This window comes from Macaca thibetana, chromosome 4, assembly GCF_024542745.1.
Source record: "Macaca thibetana thibetana isolate TM-01 chromosome 4, ASM2454274v1, whole genome shotgun sequence".
Lineage (NCBI taxonomy): Eukaryota > Metazoa > Chordata > Mammalia > Primates > Cercopithecidae > Macaca > Macaca thibetana.
Window position 1 is genome coordinate 121,793,240 of NC_065581.1, and position 21,895 is coordinate 121,815,134.

Here is a 21,895-nt window from a genome sequence, read left to right on the forward strand (position 1 = left end):
AGTTATTGTAAAGGGGGTTACTTTTTGACTTCTTTTTCAGATTCTTCAATGTTGGCATATTGAAATGCTATGGATTTTTTTATGTTGATTTTGTATCCTGCAACTTTACTGAATTTGTTTATCACTTCTAACAGTTTTTTTGGTGGAGTTTTTAGGTTTTTCCAAACATTAAGATCATACAAACAAGGATAATTTGACTTCTTCCTTTCCAATTTGGATGTTCTCTATTTCATTCTCTTGTCTGATTGCTCTAGCTAAGACTTCCAGCTATATATTTTTAATAGATGTTGTTTATCAACTTGAGGAAGTTCTCTTCTATTTATACTCTTCTGAGAGGTTTTTTTCCTTTAAATCACAAGTGGATGTTGGATTTTATCAAAGTCTTCTTGTGCATCTTTTAGTACGATCATATGATTCTTCTTTGGCTTACTGATGTTGTGGATTATATCAATTGGTATTTGAATTTTGACCATTCTTGCATGCCTACAACACATTCCACCTGGTTTTGGTGATTAATTCTTTTAAATCTATTTTATTTTAAAATTGATACACAATATTTGTACATATTTATGGGGTACATGCAATATTTTGTTATATGCATAGACTGTATGCATATACTTGATGCATGATCAAGTCAGGGTATTTGGGGGTCTCCATCATCTTGAGTATTTATCATTTCCATGTGTTGAGAAAATTTCAAATCCTCTCATCCAGCTATTTTGGAATAATTGTTTTTATACATTGTTCAATTTGATTTGCAAACATTTTTGAGGATTTTTTGCATCTATGTTCATGAGAGATACGTGTCTGTAAGTTCTCTTTCTTGTAATGTCTTTCTCTAGTTGTTTTGATATTAAGGCAATGGCTGGCCACAGAGAATGAGTTAGTAGGTATTCTCTCTGCTTCCATTATCTGAAAGAAATCGTGAAGAATTGGTATCATTTCTTCCTTGAATGTTTGGTATGATTTGCTAGTGAAGCCATCTGGGTCTAGTGTTTTCTGTTTTAAAAGGTTACTAATTATTCATGCAGTTTCTCTAATAGAGATAGGTCTATTAAGATTATCTTTCTCTTTGCATGAGTTTTGGTGATCGTTTCTTTCCAGGAATTGATCCATTTTATCTAGATTATCAAATCTGTGGGCATAGAGTTGTTCGTAATATTTCTTTATTATTCTTTTAATGACCATAGGATCAGTAGTGAGATTCCTCTTTCATTTATTATATTAGTAATTTGTATATTCTTTCTTTTTTTCTTGGTGAGCCTGTCTGGAGTTTTATAATTTTATCAGTCTATTATAATAATCAGCTTTTGCTTTTATTTTTTTAAATTTTATTTCTTCTTTAATTTTTATTATTTCATTTCTCCTTACTTTTGACTTAAATTGTTCCTTCTCTAGTCTTAGATTAAAAACTTATAATATATGCATATAATGTTAAATTAACCTTTAAGCACTGCTTTCCTTGCATCTCAAAAATTTTGGTGAGTTGTATTTTCATTTTCTTGTAGTACAAAGTATTTGTAAATTTCTCTTGACACTTCTTATTTGAACCATGGGTTATTTATTAGTGTGCTATTTAATTTCCAAATACTTTGGACTTTTCTAGCCATTTTTTCTTTTATTGATTTCTAGTTTAACTCCCTTGTTGACTGTGACATACTTTGTATGACTTACATACTTTGTATGACTTCTATGTTTTTTTACCTTTGTTAAGATATGGTTTTTTAAGGCCCAGAATAGGGTTGATGTTGGTGAATGTCCTGAATAAGCTTGAGTGGAATATATAGTCTACTTTTGTTGAATAAAATATTCTGTAGATGTCAATTAGATCAAGCTGATTGATGGTACTGCTCAGGTCAACTATATCCTTATGAATTTTTTGCCTGCTTGATCTAATAATTGCTAAGAGAGGGGTGTTGAAGTCTCCAATTATAATAGTGGATATGCCTATGTTTCCTGGAAGTTTCTATCAGTTTTGTCTCATGTATTTTTATGCTCTGCTGTTATGTGCATATACATTAAAGATTACGTCCCCTTGGTGAATTAATCCCTTCATTATTATGTAATATTCCTGTTTATCTCTGATAATTTTCCTTGTTCAAAGTATGCTTTGTCTGAAATTAATATAGCTAACATCAGCTTTAGTTTGATTACTGTTGGCATATTCTATCTTTCTTCATCATTTTACTCTTAGCCCAGCTGTGCCTTTATGTTTAAAGTGAGTTTCCTGTAGGAAACATGCATAATATTTTAGTCTTGTTATTTTTATCTACTGTAATAATCTTTGTCTTTTAATTGGTGTATTAGGCTATTGACATTTAAAGTGATTATTGATATAGTTGGATTAATAACTACCATATTTTAACTGCTTTCTATTCATTGCACTGGGCATCTGTTTCTTTTTCTATGCCCCCCCTTTCTGTTTTCTTTGGTTTAATTGAGTATTTTATATGATTCTGCTTTCTCTTTTCTCTTAGAATACTTCTGATTCTTAAAAGTATTTCATTTTATAATTTTCTATACTCTAATCACCTAATAAGTTGTTGCCTTTGTAACATTAAAAAACACTTCTCTAATACCTCACTTAAAAAGAAAAATCAAATATTTTCTTTGATGATTATTTATTCCTTATTCTATGCTCTTCTTTATTTAGTGTAGATCCATGTTTCTGAACTTTATTTTTCTTCTCCTTGAAGAACATCTTTTAATATTTCTTCTAGGGTAGGTCTGTGGATGATTAACTCTTTCCATGTTTGCTTGTCTGAGAAAATATTTCTTCTTTACTTTTGAAAGATACTTTCCCTAGATACATAATTCTAGGTTGACGGCTTTTGTCTTTCAATACTCAATACTTTTCCATTCTCCTCTTGCTTGCATGATTTCTGATGAGAAGTATATTATAATTCTTATCCTTGTTCTTCTATAAGTAAAAGGAAGCCCCCTATTCTACCACCCCCACCACCAGCTTCTTTCAAGATTTTCTCTTTGGCTTTGGTATTTGTAGTTTTTCTTTTAAATATATTTTTAGAATATATTTTATATATGGTAGAAACTTTACACACCCCTATGGATGTTGCACTCAGACTGTTTATAATGAAGGCTAAAAATACAAGGGAAAGCCATATAATGCTTTGTGGAAATTTCACAGATTAAAGTAGCTAAAATGGAGGCACTAAAGACTTACTCATTCATAAATGTTTTCAGGTATCCTATAGGAAGGAGAAAGGTAAATTAAATTAAGAGTTACAACTTTTACTCTTTCCTGAGAAAGTGGCAGAAATGATATTTTGGTAGGACTGAATACCAGAAAGATGTTAAGTCTGAGTACATTATTCTCTTTATTTGAATGACTGAGTACTAGTTGACTTCCCTGTTGACCTCAGAACAAGCCAGCCAGCATAATAAAGCCCCCATGTGCTCCTATGAACTCAAATAATCAATTCACAATCAAAGAGAAGTGACACTTACCAGAATGCATTTATTTTAGACAATAGAGAAATGAGCAAGCCTAGGTGTTGAGTCACTGGGAAAAATGAGGACACACAAACCAACACAAATCCAAAGCTGTTTTCATTCCTCAATGTTATCCTTACACCTTAAAAAGTAGAATTCTTTTTTCTTCCATAGTTTTTATATTGTACTTTTATTAGTGTGCAATCACAAACTTGTCTTTCATAAGATTCAGCACTAATGAAACTATTCTAGTCACCATTGGATTCTATTTGTCTCCAGGGCAATAATATAAGACAACTGAGGGTTATTAACATGTAATAAGATCAAAGGCATACTAGTCCTGCTTAGCAGACAGTTGCTTAAAAGAAAACCTTGGTAGACATCATGCCTTGCCTTGTTGTCACACCCAGAGACTAAGTTCTTGACTCTACTGGCATTATCAATATTCTATTTATTTTCATTAAGCAGTGACATGGTGAGTATTTGGATACTGTCTGATATGGTTTAGCTCTGTGTTCCCACCCAAATCTCACCTTGAATTGTAATAATCCCCATGTCTCAAGGGAGGGACCAGGTACAGATAATTGAATCATAGGGGTAGTTTCCCCCATGCTGTTCTTGTGATAGTAAGTTCTCATGAGATCTGACACTTTTATAAAGGGCCTTTCCCACACCTTTGCTCTGCACTTCTTGCTGCCGCCATGTGAAGAAGAATGTGTTTGCTTACCCTTCCACCATGACTGTAAGTTTCCTGAGGCCTCCCCAGTGCTGCAAAACTGTGAGTCAATTAAATCTCTTTCCTTTATAAATGACTCCATCTTGAATATTTCTTCACAGCAGCATGAGAATGGCCCAACACCACGTGTAAGCTGCCAAGGCTTGGGACTTGCACCCAGTCTATGTCACCAAGGTGAATAACAAAAGAAAGACTGCTACCATGGAAACCTACTTGATGGCCTATGTGGTGAGCTCCTTGCTACTTGAATACTAGCAAATGCCACACAATAAAGGGATGATCAATATTAGGCATAAAGCTTCCGTACAAGAGCACTGATTATTAACTTTAATGACTGCCTTGAACATTGCAATCCGAGGCAGCATTATTGTCTAAACTCATTAGAAAAACACAGGGGAACTTGTTTTAAGATATACTTTGGTTTGCAAAGCAAGAGTCAATTTAAGGCCATCTCCCAATATTTGTCTCTTATAAAAGCTACACAGTTAGTTTAAAGATACATGAACTTAAACTATTAACTTGCAGTGATCTGAGATTGCGCCACTGCACTCCAACCTGGGTGACAGAGCAAGACTCCATCTCAAAAATAAATAAATAAAATAAATATAAAAATAAATAAATAAACTATTAAAAGTGAACTAAGAAGCTGAATCACTGCCAGCTACATTTCAGTAGTTTGTCCTCACCTCATTTGTATGTGTCAGATATTTCTTCTTCTCCATGATGCCTTCTTCATGGAAAATTCATTCAAAGGCTTACAGTATACAATTTAAAACACGTAGCTCTATTTTCTGTGTGTGGCTATATTGAAGAATTTATTTGGTCAATTCAAGCAACATCCCTATTAACTTAATATGCTATAAAAATCAAGACTTTCCTTAATTTAGTAATTTTTCGAAGTATACATGATCAAAATTTTAATTAACAAAAATAATTTAAAAGGTCTTTGAAAGCAATGGTTAGGGAAGGCATATCACTAGTAGTTTTTAATTTTTTCTTTTGAAAAGGGACTTACACCCTCTTCTGATGTCTATCAGGGGTTATCTCTAATGCTAGATTACACTGGAAATCCTGGCTGGTAACTTATTCTTTTCTATCTGTGTGCAACTGAGTAAATAGCCTCTTGCCTCTTTCCAGTTGTGTTCTAGAAACCGTCATTCAAGAGTGGAGCGCCAAATGTGGACAAAGAAAACGGGAGAATTGCAAAGCTAATATTTCTGAAAGATTTATTTTTAACTTTGATAAAAACTTGTCCAGAAATACAAACAAGTATGTTTTGACAAACATTAATTACTCTAGTTCTCAATTATTTTTAAAAGTACAGAAATTCATCTCTGAAGAATTTCAGCTGCCAGTGTGTTGGAGAGACGTGCTCATTACTACACCAAGTCCTAGTTCTCAGCATCTTTAACCCTCATGGATCCATGTTTTTGAAAGCATCCACCACTCATTCACTGATTTATTCCTTTAAAATTTATTGAGCCCCTCTTAGGCAGCAGGCATCATGCCAGACTTGGGGGCTCATCTGGTGAATGTCACAGTGCTTGCCCATAAGATTCTAGCCTAGTGGTGGTGCAGGGTGGATGGGTCACAGCAGGGTCAGAAATGCCATGATGGGGTGAATGGAGGGTGCCACTTAAAAGGGGCAAGTGACACTGACTCAGAATGTCAGGGAAAGCTTCTGGATGATGTGACATCTGATCTCAGACTCAAGGTTAGATTGGGAATGGCAGTGAGACCTGGAAGGAAATGGTCGAGGCAAAAACACTGCAAATCCCAGAGGTGAGTTCGTGGAACTACAAGCAGTTTAGTAGAGCTGAAGTGTGGCGTTCTGGGAAGAGGCGGAGCTTACTGCTGACGAGTTTTGTGTGTCATAAATTACATGACTGTGCAGCATCATACTGTGGTTTTCAAATTCAACCAGACCCTCTCAGTGGCCTGAAATTCCTCTGCTACTCATTTCTCTCTTTAAGCATATGGGTACTTCATAACTTCAAACTTCCATAGTTATCCAAAAAGTAGAAACAAACCAAATGTCCATCAATTGATGACACCTGTAACAGGCTCTGTTTGACACCTTCAATAGCCCAGCTACGTGTGTTGCTATTCCAGCCATGCTGTTCCTGTAATGCTTCTGGTCATATACTGCTGGTAGACTTAGGTGATGGTGGCACTCACACAATGCCCTTCTATGACAGTTACACCTGCCCTATGTCATGCTATTTCTTGACTCTGCTAGCTGAGACTTGGAAGAGTATTCTTAAGGACTGTGAGAAGAAGAGGTTAAAGCAGAGAAGAAATTGTACATGATGCCAAGGAGAAGTGGTGCTGCTCTGTCCTGGATGTCAAACAGGAACCACCATTGCTTACCATCTACCCTGGAGAAGAGCACTAAGCTCCCTCACAGTCAGTTGACCACCTCTGTCAAGGAGAGAGTCATGGACCTGGAAGTTCTTTCTAGCCATCCTCCTCAGGTATGAAAGCAGTGGCACTCAAGATAGCACTTCCATGTCACCCTTGAGATGTGATGCTTATATTAGAAAAGATCTATATGCCAACACAATACATCCCATCTGGTCTGGTAGTACTACCATGTGTCCTGCTACTACTGGCTTTACAACACAGACAGATGTCACAGCCTTGGAAAAAAAACACAATAAAAATTAAGATTGCCCTTCTTCTGAGTGTACATACTGTGTCTGGTGACTGTCTTCACCTTCCAGCAGATGTGGAATAGCAAGCAAGAGTCTGATGAGTTTGACCTGCCCATTGCCCACTGCAATTTTAGAGAGTCTTGCTCTGTTGCCCAGGGTGGAGTGCAGTGGCACAAGCATAGTACACTACAGCCTCAAGTTCCCGAGCTCAAGCAATCCTCCCACCTCAGCCTCCTGATTAGCTGGGACTATTAGCTAGCTATGTTGCCCACGCTGGGTTTTGAACTCCTGGGCCCAGGTGAGCCTCCTGACTAAGGTTACAGACATGAGCCACCACACCTGGCTACTTTTAAATGGACAGCATCTTATATTAGACTTATGTACTTGGAAGATGCCTTTTTAAAAAGACACCTGTCTTTGTCTGATAGGCAAATAGCACTATTTCAACTTGTATTCATATTAACTATTTCTTTATAATACATTTTCTAAAATTCTTTACATATCTTTAGTTTAAAGTTTAGCATGTGTGGCTAGACACTTTGTGTGGCAAAGGGAGAATAAGGGGAACATGTTTATAGAGGGCACTTGGCCTGATGTGATGGGTCTTTGGCTGCCTGACAATTTCTTTCAAGTTGTTCACTCCTCTAGGGCCTGATCAGATCTCCACAGAGTATAAATGACAATTCCTGGATTTCTCCAGAGGCTGGCAAGAATTTATGAATGAATTGTCATTTCTTTGTTGCAGTCTTCCAGCAGAGGTAGAAAACGTATGTAAACCTGGCCCTAGGACTCCATTTTCTTTCTTATCCATTTTTTTTTTTTTTTTTTTTTTGCAGCAGAATGTCACAGGGCTAAATTAGTCATTCTAGTTGCAAAATGATTTGTATTTTTACCTGTAAATTTATGCATCATTTTAGTTTATGTAAGATTTTTGTACATAATTCTCAGCTTTATGGATGACTTACACATCTTGTTTTTCTACTGTTGTGTGAGAGTATCACAGCCCAAGGATATGTTATTGTGCAAGAAAAAATAAAAGTGTTACCAGAAAGAAAAAAAATACCCAAACTGGAAAAAATAAACTATTGAAGAGTTTTAAGTAGGAGGATTGACAGGATAAAATTTGCATTTTAAAAAAACTCTCTGGCTGAGACATGAAAATTGGAGGAGAGGCAGTGTATGAAAGCTTGCCAGAAGGGCTAGAGCATCAGGGAGTGTGAAGAATGGGGCCTCCCAAGGAGGCTGAGTAGGAGCAGTGTTACAGGAAATGGGCAAACCAACCACTCTACCAACCAATCACCCAACTAAGCAACCACCCACCCAACCAACCACCCAACCATCCAACAACCCAACCATCCGACCACCTAACCATCCATCCAACCACCCAAGCAACCATCCAACCAACCAACCAATCATCCAAATAACCACCCACCTACCCACCCAGTCATGAAATAATCAGTTCAAAGAAGGATGTTGTAGAAAGAAAAAATGAAAACGGTTTTGGTGGGGAGAGTCGAGGTAGAATATATATTGCAGTGACAGGAGGAGGGCAAAATGTCAATGGCTCCAGGTGCACTGAACTGCTTTGGCTCCCTGACTATGGTTTCCTCTCTGTTGCTTCTAGGCCATCTCCTTTTTCTGCCTGGGACACTTTTATCCTGGACCTTCATAAAGCTAACTCTTATTTACCCTTCAAGAGGCAGCTTACATGTCATTTCCTCTGGGAAGCCTTTTAGGACTCTCTAAGTCTGGGTTAGAGAACCTTCCTGTAGACTCTATTTTTTCTCTTGCAAATAGCAGTTATCAACTGGATGACTATTGCTTTTTGGTTCCCTGTATCCTTCAATAGACTGTAAGCTCCTTGAGGACACAGCTAAAGCTTCTTCCATAGTCTACCTCCTGCACCTGGTAGACACCTGGTAGACACTCAATAAGTGCTTGTTTGAGAGTGTTAATGAACTTTGTCACCAGTCAAGATGTACCCAGATCTTTCAGAATATTAGAGAATTAAAATATTATAATAATAATAAGCCAGTTGCTTATCTTACTTTGAAAATTATTAGGGAAATGGGTCTACTTACATGTACAAAGTCAAAGTTTTATATGGTTATTTTAGATCAAGTTTCTCTTGCCATTTCCATCACATCACAAGCAAATGGTCTTTTGGGCTATAAATTTCTGTTGACTCTTGGGGTATACGCTCATCTCTGCCACAGATAACTCTTCATCGGAATTGTTTACTTTTAACCAGATTTTAATGTGTGCCTCTGTTTGGTGCTGTGGGAGATACAAATGCCTGGGGACTGGTTTCCTCTCAGTTTCTGTCAGCTGTGGAAACCATCTGCTAAAGGTGGGACTGGGCAGGACAGGGGTCCCTGTGAAGAGGCTCACATACATGTATCCTCCCATGCAGCCCACAAAAGAATATGTTCTGAGCCTTCAAAATGCTCTCATACTCTCAAAGACACCAAGAAGGCACCCCTGAGGGAAATGAAGAGGTTATGATTTTGCTAATTAATGAATCTTTCCTCTATGTGGAATGGTTTTATTGCCTGAACTGGGTCATCTCTCCTATAGGATGTGAGTCACTCTGGCAAGGAGTGCAGTCTGTGAGGTTTCTGCTACAACTTTATCAGCTTCAGTTGGCAATTTAAATGAATCAGGCAGGTGGGAGAAGAAACAATAAAGCTGAAATTCAATATTGGAGAAATGGATGGCAGGGGTGTCGTAAATATTTTATATGGTTACCATTGAACTAAATGTAAGAGACGTAGGGGTGTGTGTGTATGTGTGTGTGTGGTGCGGTGGGGGGGGGTGCGTGTGTGTATGTGTAATATATATTCATTTTCCCTATTTGCTTGCATTTAAAACTCACTGTTGCAATTTCTCTTATTAATGTCTATCTTAAACATATTTTCTGTGATATTTTATTGATGTAATGTCTAAAGAAAATGTGCTTGGATTAACTCTTAGAATACTGGAGACAAGGAAGCCTTCTTTATTTTCTTTAAGATAATTTCAAGTGCTAATCTTTTTCTTGCTTTAGATAGTGAAGGGAGGGGATTTTGGGGGCAGACTTTGGAGAAAGAGTTAATCAAATAACCACAAAACTTCAACTATTTTTAAAATCCCCTAGCAGAAATCAACAGAAGATTATAGTAGTGTAGCACAGAGAAGCTGAACCAAGTCTGGAGAATCAGAGAGGGCTTCCCCAAGAAAGAGAGTTAAGTTGAGGCCTCAAAGAGGAGCAGGATTTGAAACTAACACTGGTGCGAGACATGACACAGGGAGAGGTGGGATTTGTTGGTGGCACAAACAAAGTGAAAGCTTTGAAGTGGACGAAGCTTATTGTTTTTGACAATCAGAGAAGATCACTGTGGCTGAAGCTAGCAAGGAAAAGGGAAGGAGGAATATGATGAGGCCAGAGGTCAGAAGGGGTCAGGTAATGCAGGGCCCCCTAAACCATGTAAAGGAATTTTGGTTCTTATCTTGAGGAGCAATGGGAAGTCATCCACAGTCTTGGAGCAAGGGAGTAGCATGATGACATTTGTTTATAAAAGATCACTCAGGGATCCTTTGGATAGATAGGAGTTGGCGGGGGGGATGCCAGTTCTAGCAGTGGTTGAGGGGAGAGATAACTGAGGCTGGGACCATAGTGTTGGCAGCGGAGATGGAGCAAAGGATAAAGATTCTAAAAGTACATAGGAGGTAGAGAAGTCTGAAATTGGTGAACAACTGCCTGGAGTGGGCCTAAAAGAGATGGGTTAAGGATGTCTCATAGATTTCTGGCATGAACGACTAGTTTCAGGATGATGACAAGCGGATGCAGGTTTGTGGGTGGGATGCAGACATCTGGCATGGCATGAGGTTGGTTTGCAATTGCTAAATGAATAGATATGGAGTAGGTTCAGGAGAGAGGTATGGGATGGAGTTCGGAAATGGAGGCATTGCAAACACATGTGGATGGGCTTACCTAGGGAGAGTGGGTAGTAAAACAAGAGGACCTGGAAGTGAGCTCTGAAGAATTCCAACACTGAGGCTTGGGGGGAGTGGAAAGAGCCAGTAAATGAGGCTGAGAGGGATCATCTTCAGAATGGAGGGAAAATAAATGGTTACAACACCTAAATCAGAGGAAGAGAACATATCAGGAAGTGGGGGTGTGTTTTAGTATCAAATTGCTGAAGTGTCAATTGAGAAGAGGTCTACAGAGCATTCCATAAATGCAGCAAAAGAGAAGTCACCAGTGACATCAGCCAAAGTTTTGCTAAAGTAATGACAGCTGAAGCCACATTGGCGTGGGTTAATAATAATAATATTAACATAGTATATTCTTTGTGTGATTTACTGTCCTGTGCGTTTTACATATACTAAAGACTAGTATTAGTTTAATGGTAATGCCAATCTGATGAGAGAGTTATTATTATTCCATTCTACAGATGAGAAAACCAAGAAACAGAGAGGTTAAGTGACTTGGCCCAGTTCATATGGCAGAATCAGAACAGGCTTAGGCAGTCTGGCTCATGAATTCACTCTCTCAACCATTACACCACCTTGTCTCTTAAGCCTTTGCTGTGTGAGAGTAGAGACAATGGAGACAACTCTTTGAAGGCAAGGCACTCAGCTGTGAGTAGGGAAATAGGGAAGCAGCTAGAGGTACAGGGGCTGGTCCTAGAAGAGCAATGTTGTAAGGTGGAGACTGGGACTACAGTGTGTTTAGATGCTGATTGAAAGGATCCAGCAGTGAGAATGAAGTTACAGGAGAATGAAGTGATGAGCACGAATGGGGTCCCAGGAGAGCTGGAAGGGTATGAAGCCAGAGTCCAGAAGGAAGGATTGCTTGCTGAAAGACATAGAGACCGTTTTCCTATTGTCTCAGGAGCTGAAGAGAGGATGGGTGCAGAAATGATGTTTGCAGGGGGAGATCGAAGGAGTCCCTGTTTAGAGTCTTTTATCTTCTCTGTGAAATAAAAGGCCAGGCCTTCTGCTGGGAGGACTGGGAGAGTGAGGTGGAGGCAGAGGGAGTGAATACAGATGTCTGGAGAAATCCACAGGAAAATTGCCAAGTAGCATCAAGGGCACAAGCAGCATCACACTGGTGATCTGAGCAGACTATGGGGAAAAGAGCAGCGGTGTGGGCATGGCTGTAGGGAAGCTAGGGAGTGTGGGAACGATCATAACCACATAAAACATGACTTCAGGGTGGGGCAAGGTTAATAGCATATGGGGAATTCTAGTTGTTCATGTACTCCCAGAATGTCTAAGAACCAGCTGTTGGGGTAGAAGAACAAAAAACTCAGAATAATAAATACTGGGGATTGAGACAGATTATATACATAAGCCTTTTCTATACAGATGCAGGTCTAAGAAGTCGATTTGACCAACACCCAAGTGGACATTCTCAGGGGCCAAGGGCAAGACACACTCTCTGTTGTCAGGCTTTCAACTGCCCAGATAGACTTTTCCTTACAAGATGAGAAAATAGTGCATTCTCAGCAACGTGCTTGTACAAATACGCAGATTGGAATAATGGGAAAGTAATGACATTCTCAAATCTCATGGGAAAAGCAGAGCTCCGGAAATAACTTAATATATGAACCATAAGAAAATTTCAGAAAACTATTTAACATTCTTAATAGGTTATGAAGAGCCACACATCCTGTAAAGTAGGACCAAAACTTGTATGAAGAACAGAGGATAAAAAGAAAGTAAAGTAAGGGTGGGGGAAGAGAGAGAGAGAAAAAGAAAATGAGCCTTTCTCCTAGGGTCTCTGCAGGCATTCAGGAATTTTGTTGCCTAGGAGGAAGGAAAGATGTTCTCATTTCCTGAGCATCCCTATGGACTCTTTAATCCTCACAACTCTCTGAGGCAGGCGTTCTTTCCCATTTTAAAGGTGGTAGCAATGAGGCTAAGAGAGGATAAGTAATTTGCTCAAAGACTCCAGGAAGAGGGGAACTAAACAAGGAGCATCTAACTTCAAAGATCTGGACTTCTGCCTTCCAGGGTAAGGTTCATGAGGGAAGAAAGTTGCAGAAAGAGCTAAGCTGAGGCTCTCTGAGGATGGAGTATTCCTAGCGTGTAAACAGAATAATAATGGCCACTGGAACTGAGTGCAAGTTAGGTGCTGAACATTGTATACCCATTTTTCTGATTCTCACAGCAATCCTGCCTGATCACTATCATCATGCTTTTTTTTTTTTTTCAGATAAGGAAATTGAGGCCCATAGAGATTAAGTGATTTGTTCAAGTATTTGTTTTTTTCCTGCTACTATGACACATTGCCACAGACTTGTGGCTTAAAACAACACACATTCATCGGAGAATTCTACAGGTTAGAAGTATAACATAGGTCTTATTGAGCTAAAATTAAGGTGTCAGCAGGGCTGAGTTCCTTTCTGGAAGCTCTACGGGGAGAATCCCTTTCCTTGCCTTTTTCCGCTTCTAGAGGGGGTCCTTGTTCCGTGCTCACAGCCCCTTCCTCTGTCTTCAAAGCCAGCAATGGCAGTTCGAGTCCTTTTTCCACTGCATCTTTCTAACTGTCCTTCCGCAGTCATGTCTCTCTGACCACAGTTGTGAATGGCTCTCTACTCTTAAGGGTTCACAGGATTAGACTGGGTCCACCTGGACAAAGCAGGCTAACCTGCCCATCACAAGGTCCTTCCCTTAATCACACCTGCAAAGTCCCTTTTAACATGTGTCATGTCAGGGAACATATCCAAAAGTTCTGGGGATTTTAGGATGTGGATATCTTTGGGGGTTTGTGGTGGGCATTATTTTGCCTTCCACACCAAGGTTAAACGTTATTAAAGGGGCTGAGTCCAGAGTTTAATTTAAACTTGGCCAGCAAATCCTGTTGACTCTACCTTCAAAATATATCCAGAATCCTATTAACGCCATTTCTACCACCAGGGTCCACGCCACTTCATCTCTTAGCAGGATTTCTTCTATAGCCTTCCCTTCTCTTCTCCTTGTTCTACCCTTGCCTTCAATCCACTCTTAACACATTGGCCAAAGTGATTCCTTAGAAATGTCTCAGTTCATGTCAAGTCTCTGTCCAAACCTTCCAATGACTCCCAATTTGAATTAAGGGCAGTCTTTTCAGTGGCCTATAACGCTCTCCTTCCCTCACCCTAGGAGCTCTGTGTGCTCTCCCCCTCACTCTGTTTCCACACACAGTGGCCTTCTGCTTTCCTTGAACACACCAGGCTTATTCCTGAATGGGAGGAACCCTGAATGGGAGGGGGTTTACTTCTTTATTCCATGTACTCCAAGACCCTGAAGTAGAAGAGGAGGACATGGCCTGGTTCTGAGATGCCTCTTTCCTTTCTGGTGGGGGAAAGGGAACAAGGATGAATATCTTCTGACTTCACTGCCTGTGCTTGTGCGAGGGGCTTTCGCTGTGGTTGGCAAATCCCTGCTTCCCACTGATCAGTGCTGTGAGGCTGAAGTCCGGGTGCTCACCTCTGCATTGGTGCATATGTGTGAGGTTTGCAGGGGTCTCTGAAGTGTTTCTGCAATGAAGAGCTTCCTTATGTGGGGGATCTGGCTGGCTCCAGCTAGACCTCTTTAACACCCCCTGGTTCCTGTCCAGGGTAGCACACCCCATGGTTTCCTGCTGCTGGAAAACCATTGCCCAGGAACCATTCTTTCTTGGGTGGGCTACCATCAAGACAGCTCAACTCCAGCAACCTTCCTCTATGTCAAACCAGATCTACAAGAAACTTTGGCACTTACAATGATGGGACCACAGGCCGCTTTACAGCTTCTCCTCCCGCTGCCCTGCCATATCTTTCCAAGACTCTTTTCCTTGCTTAAATAGGAGACATAAGGAAGGCTAACAAGTCAGCTTCCTAAATTCCTGCCTCATTGCTATTATTTACCAGGGATTCCCTTAGAGATTCACACTTGGCTTTGGTCAGTATGGAGAGGCCTTTCCTTCCCCCAGTGGCTCCCCTAGATCCAAAACTCAAGACTGCAAAGACCCTGTCCCTCTTCCCCAACTTGGGAAGAGGGTGGGGAAGACGGCATGATGGAGCATGGATGGACTTGGTGATAATAAGTGAGAAGAGTCCTTTGTCTGTCTCTTATAAGCCCCAAGAAAGGTAGCTCTCTTCAGAATGTGAGATACTTATTGTTACAGTAGGTAGTCAGACATGAAAGGGCAGGAGAGCATTCCCCCACTACCTCCCTACAAACAAGAATGTCAGGCAACCATCAGGTGATGGTCAGTCAGTTGTTGTTAAAACTGCCTCTTTCAAATAATAATTGGTTGCAGTTGGCTCCAGGGAAAGGCAGTCTCCCAATGGAGAAAGACACCTAAAGTTCATGATCAACAGCTTCCTGATAAGATCTCAGGAGGTGGGTGAGTGTGCTCAAGCATGCACACTAAGAGGCAAAATGGTGGAGTTTAATTGGTATATGACCTTCTAGGAGCATTCAACTGGTAAGGGAAGAATGCCGCAAGTGAGCATGCACGCAACTCCAATAAACACACTGAGCATGCGGCCCCTGCCAAGTGCTGGTAGGCCACTGTGCATGTGGGCAGCCCACTCCAAGGAAAGAATCAGGGGGAAAGGAACACAAGACCCCGAAAGCATGCCAACACATAAAACACCAAGTCAGAAGGTCAAACTGCACACTTGATCTCCCAAGTTGCCCACTTGACCCTCTTCCAAGGGTTCTTTACTTCCTTTCATTCATGCTCTAAAGCTTTTAAATAAACTTTCACTCCTGTTCTAAAACTTGCCTCAGTCTCACCCTGCCTTATGCCCCTTGGTCAAATTCTTTCTTCTGAGGAGGCAAGAAATGAGGTTGTTGCAGACCCATACGTATATGCCACCAGTAACATTATCAACTTCATTCATCTTGGACTCGGTTCTCTAATGCCAGAAAATCAGAAAAATGTACACAAACCATTACAGATATAAAAGTCAACAGCTATGGTGGAGTGAAAGAGTCAAGTTGAACTGAGAAAAATGTCATCTGCTGGTCAAATAACACATGTCGGCCAGATTTGTTTAACTGGTGAAGAAACATCTGATTAAATGGAAGGAATTGAATGTGGTCTAAAATTTCATTTTCTTAGTAAAGAGGGTACAAATTTTTTCCTAAAAATTTTACTCATTCATAGCTAAATATTCTAAGACTTTAAAATTTGAGTACACTCTTATTTTTATTTTTGAGAACTTTTTCTCTGGCTTACAAATACTGTATGTAAATAAAAAGTAATGTATGTTTCCAGCAGAAACTTGAGATACAAAAACATTTCAACAAGAAGCCAAAAAATCATCCAAAATTGCCCAGTTGAGAGACAATCAAATTTTGTGGAAGATAGAATTCTGACATGAAATTATTTAGAAATGATCGTAAAAGAATGAACACACTTCATTCTGTAAACCAAAAATAAAATCCTAAGCCTCTCAACCAACTGAATGGACCCCCCTCTGGGCCAAGGGGACCCTAGGGAAACCTGAAGAATGGAATTCGCAGCCATTAGGGGAAGGCAGGTTAGACACGCCTAATTGTACCCTCTCCTTTTTGGAGTTTAGGCATAACCGACCAGGATTAACTTTAAAATAGAGATCATAAGACTAACAAAACAGACACTTCATGGCAATAAGATTCCAAATTTCAACCTGATTTTGATGTAGCATCACATAACAGATGGTAGGTCCTGAAGGAAATAAAACATATCTTAGCCCAAAATATATTTCTTTGACATATTTTGAAATGGCTCTGCCGAGCCATCTTTTGTGGGGGATCTTTGCATTTGTAGAGAGTCTCCATTAATACAGCCAGGACATTCCTGGATCCAGGATAGATTAATCAAGAGCCTGATGCCTTTTAGGGTCTGAAAAGAGACATTTACCATCCATTCTCTCTGAAGGCTGCCACCTATGAGGCTTCATCTACATAACAAGAAACTTGGTCTCCACAATCTCCTTTATCTTAACTCAAGCATTTATTTCTACTGACTTAAAGTCTTTAGACAAAGCTTAACTCTTTCAAACAACTCCCAATCAGAAAAATCTTTGAATCCACCTATGACTTGTAACCACCCACTACTTCTTTGAGACATCCTGCCTTTTAAGGTCAAACCAATGCATACCTTACATGTATAGATTCACATCTTTGCTTGTAACTTCTGTCCCTCTAAAATGTATAAAATCAAACTGTAACCCAACAGTCTTGGGCACACTTTCTCAGGACCTCTTGATACTGTTCTCTGGGCTATGCTCACTCATGTTTGCTCAGAATAAACCTCTTTAAATATTTTACAGAGTTTGCTTTTTCCATTAACAATTCTGATTTTACTTTGCTTTATTTTCTGAGTTGGAAAAGTTATTCGATGAACACATTTGGGAAATGAGATTTGGAATATGGAATTTGTTTAAAACCACTAGGGCCCAGAGACAACAGACATCTCTATTTTGCCTTAAATACACTCACAGCAGTTGACAAGGAATATTTATACTTAAGTGGAAACACCCAGGATCCATTTCGTCCCCTTCACTAACGCCTACTTGTTCTTGATGTGTCCTGGGTTGAGAGATCAACATGTGTTATACATGGCTTCTGACATCTCACATGGGCTCCGATTGAATGAGAAACCCCTGAAGGAGGGGAGAATAGCCAGGGGCTGGAAGAAGACTCCTCAGGACAGAGACTACTCTTAAAGTCTTGAGGATGTACATTTCCTAGGGTCTGAGTTGGTTTCCTCTTTCTGTATCTTGCAGATTGAAAGGCAGAGCAATGAGAAGCAGCAGAACTGCAGAGAGACAAGGATTCCAGGTGCTTGGAAGTGAGGGTGGAGGCAGCCTGGGAAAAGATTCAGCCCCAGACGACTGCACCAGGTGGAGCAAAGATGTCTTCTCTTTTATAAATGTCAACCAGAAGGCAACAAGAGTCAGGAGTCCATGATTTTACAGCTCCCTGTTGTTACCCAGTACCCCTGTAAGATTTCCTAATCATTCTTTTATAATTAAAAAATATATATTTTCATATCCTTTAGAGTTGTTTATGACTACTAAAATTGTTTTTGATTTTGTGCAAATGATCCAGAATGAGTAAAAAGAAAACATTTATGGTAACTAAAATTCTCAAGCCTTGAAAAGAAAACATTACTGTTTATACTACTATTTGTTGAGGAGCATTTCAGAACTGATAAATAGCAAATATAGGTATTTTTTTTTTTACTGTGAGTCAGGCATTGTTCTATGGGCTTTATATGCAGTAACAGTGTCTTTCCAACTACGAGGTACATTCTGTCCTCCTCCCTGTTTTACTTCTGAGAAAGCTAAAGTCTAGAAATGTTTCCAACCCAGAAAGTGGCCTCAGCTACCAGGCTTGGCTGGTTCTTATGTATTTCTTCTCAACAAAATAAAAAACTCAGTATGTTCATTCATGGAGTTACTCTTCACACAGCAAGGGCAGTGGAGGGTCCAGTTAACAGACTACAATCTGGAGCCACACACTGGGGCTTGTACAGTAGTTCTGGCAACAGTCCAGTGGCTCATCCTGGGCAAGTCATGTACTCTCTCTAAACTTCAGCATGCTTCCCTGTAAAAATGGGCAAGATATCATGCCTATCTTTAAGGACTGTTTGGGCAACTAAATAATATTTGAACTGAACTTGGCACAGTGTCTGGCTCAAAGAAGTGGTACCCATTATGATTCCTGATACTTAAACTCTTACATCAGACACCAAGGAGACCTCCGCATGTATCCAGAATGCTATAAATAAGGGTCCTCTCAATGATTGGGGAAAATCTCACAAACAGGTGCAGAGAAATGCGTGTTGGGGGGGATGATGATCAGGGGAGTGTCCAGGAAAGGAGTTAAGAGCTCCCCACAAATGGACAGGTGATGTTTGGGCTGGGGGAAAGAGAAACGTGGCAAAGAGGCAGAAGTCATCATGGAAGGAGATGGGACGGCCTTTAGATGCTAAGCCTGGGGAGGACTGCAACGGGGCTAGGAAACAGAGCCACCAAGAATAGGAGCTCAATGGGAACCAGTCAATGGGGAAAGTCCAAGTCCCTCACTTTCTCTACTCTCACTATCCAAACCTGGGAAGAGAATAGATTCAGATGAGGAGGGCCAGCTGAGTCTAACTGGACAGTAAGTTAGAGTCCCAGCAAAACAGCCAGCCAGCCTGGCCAGCAGCCCCTGAGGTATAGATTTAGCTCAACCTTACTCAGTATTGCACAGACCATCTATTTCTTTTAAAATTAGCATGTGATGAGAGGAATGCTTTCTTTCATCTTGGCATGGGGCTCTGGAATGTCCAGTTACAACCCTGGTATGCTATCAAAAGATTTCATATCCCAAACCTTTGGCTGTTGTGTCACTGGTATGTTGGCCCTAACATAGTCTGAAAGGAAGCAAAAGCCAGTACCCTTTTGATAACAATTAAAATCTTGGATTTACATAATGTGACATGACGTGAGGGCCATTGTTTAGCTTTTGGCATAGTTATGAATGCCCAGGGCAGAACACCAAAGGAAAAAGTCTACTTTGAATGCTTTCTCAGAACAAATCTGAGAGAATTCACTGGTTAATGTAAATACATGTCCAAACAAGTACTGGTTTGCTTAGGGAGTACGCAGAGCTGGCAAGCCTCACTTGGCACACAGAGCATGAGTAATGCTTCATTTTCATGAGGGATCTTGGGGGTCTATAATGAGGACTATGTGGCATTTCCCATGTGTCTCTTTGGAACGTGGACTGATTCTACCCACAACGGAAGACAGGCCATCAGAAAGTACATAGTTCCTGAAATCTCTGGGGCTCTACAAGATGCAGATAATTTAATAGCATATAAATGAATTTGCAGAAGTATACCCAGAGTTCCCAGAGTAAAGAACTTGCCTTTTCCACAGGTAAGCAAATAGGAGTGCAAAGTAATGAGACCGTATTTGGGGTAGGGGTGGGAAGTGAGACTGATTTGTAAACTATGGCTATAGGCAGTTCCAGGTATGTTTTAAACATCGTGGCATCCCTGGAATAATTGTGCAGCCTCCCTACTTGACTCTTCTGAAAGATAACACTCCTTTGAATGTAAGTTCATATGTATAAAGCACATAAATCCATTTTTAAGACATAACTTTAGTCATATTGCAGGTATGAGTTCTGATCATTTGGACATTTTCTATCAGAGAAACTTAAGGTTTAGGATGAGGGAAAAAGCTTAGAAAGTAATTAGGAAAACAAACACTTCCCTAGTCCTTGCAAGTGGTCTTTACTAGTTGAAGGAGGGGCCAATGGGAGGAGTTTATTTATTTATCTATTTATTTATTTATTTTTGAGACACAGTCTTGTTTTGTTGCCCAGGGTGGAGTGCAGTTGCGCGATCTCGGCTTGCTGCAACTTCTGCCTCCGGGGTTCAAGAGATTCTTACGCCTCAGCCTCCCGAGTAGGTGGGATTACAGATGCCCACCACCACACCTGGCTAATTTTTTATATTTTTAGTAGAGATGGGGTTTCACCATGTTGGCAAGACTGGTCTTGAACTCCTGGTCTCAAGTGATCTGTCTGCCTGGGCCTCCCAAAGTGCTGGGATTACAAGCGTGAGCCACCACGCCCAGCTGGGAGGACCACATGGTCGTAAAGCTCCTCCCAGCTGGACGCGGTGGCTTATGCTTGTCCATATGGACATCCTCTGGATGTCTCCTTATATCCAGCCAGAGGGTGTGACTTCCTGAAGCAAATCTTTCTGCTCAGATTTGGGGCATCATGTGATTATGCAAAGTGTGTCATGTACTGTAGCATCCTTTATTTTATATTTCAACTCCAGCTGGAGCAAGACGCTCCATGGAGATAGGGCCTCCCAAAGAGCTCTAGGATTTGGGGGGATTAAGTACAGTTGAGGGGTGTTTGGAAGAATATTATCCAGTCCTTCAGGCTTAAAGGAGGGGATGGTGACCCAGAACTCAGGACAGAAGAGTCCCAAGAGGCAGAAATGCTGGCAGGAGGGAACTCCTCTGTGCGTGTTAATATGTCAAAGAGGACTTGGAATTATAAAGAGAAATAAGAAATTCTCTATGTTAAGATAAATAATTTTTGAAGTGTTAAAAACCTGATAAGAACTGAAATTAATGTGAGGTAGACTCGCCAGGCAAAAATTCTTTTATCAGATAAATTTGGCACCTCGCACTTCGATCTGAACTGTGCACAATAGATCAAATGAAGATTTCTTGTGTTTTATTTACCCCAATATTTAAAAACAGAACAGTTTAATGCATTCTCCATGTAACAGCTAATTCTGGAGTACGTTTTAAATGGACCGGGGAAAATGTACAATTTTCACTTGTTTCCTAGTAAGTTTAAAGTCATTGCTCTAAGAGGTCACTTCTGTTCTCATCTGTGTTTGCTGCAACTCCCCTTCCCCCCAACAAAAGCAACAACAAAATCCCAAAGCAAAAAAGCCCTTAAGCAATAAAACCGGTGTCCAAGAAAAACATTTAGTTTGAAAAAGAGTTGAAAAATGTAGCCTTGGAAGAACCACTGCTTACATGGGATTGTTCAACAAATTCCTGTTGTGTGAGGTTTGGCATATACTTTCTAAAAATATAAGCATCTGGGGAAACGAGACAAAGCACAGGTCTTGGACCAAATGAGGCACACAGTGTGAATCTGTTAGTGATTATATCCATAATGAAATATGTGCCCAAATTTAGCAGTGCAGAATCTAATACAATAAGAAAGCCCAGCAGGCATGGTCCTTACCATAATATATAGCCAACAGAGAAGGTACATATGGCGGTGAGTCCGCTGCTCCTGCTGGGATACTGATGGTGCGATGTCCTCATCTCGATTAATATAAAGGGCAGAACCGTGGTGTGCTGGAAAATAACAGAGACTAGGTGACACAGATTCTTATCATTGTCTCTCTGTAGTTGTTTTTTCTCCGGTAGGAGAATGCACACTATAAATTCCTAGGAAAGTATCAGGCAGAAAGAAGTCTACGGCTCACCAAAGAAGTTGAATGGACATAAAACCACATAGTGCCTTGGTTGCTCCATTAATATTTTTCTTCTGTATCTTAATTTTTGAAATT

The 21,895-nt window shown here is 40.2% G+C and overlaps 1 protein-coding gene across 2 annotated transcripts in view; it reads right to left on the reverse strand.

Moving 5' to 3' along the window:
- Positions 1-21,895, reverse strand: part of AIG1 (androgen induced 1) — a 282,569-nt gene that overhangs the window by 29,675 nt on the left and 230,999 nt on the right. For both annotated transcript variants that reach the window (XM_050787419.1, XM_050787418.1), the window contains exon 5: positions 21,565-21,680. In XM_050787419.1, coding sequence (XP_050643376.1) covers positions 21,565-21,680 — 116 coding nt within the window. The remainder of the gene's footprint in view (positions 1-21,564; positions 21,681-21,895) is intronic.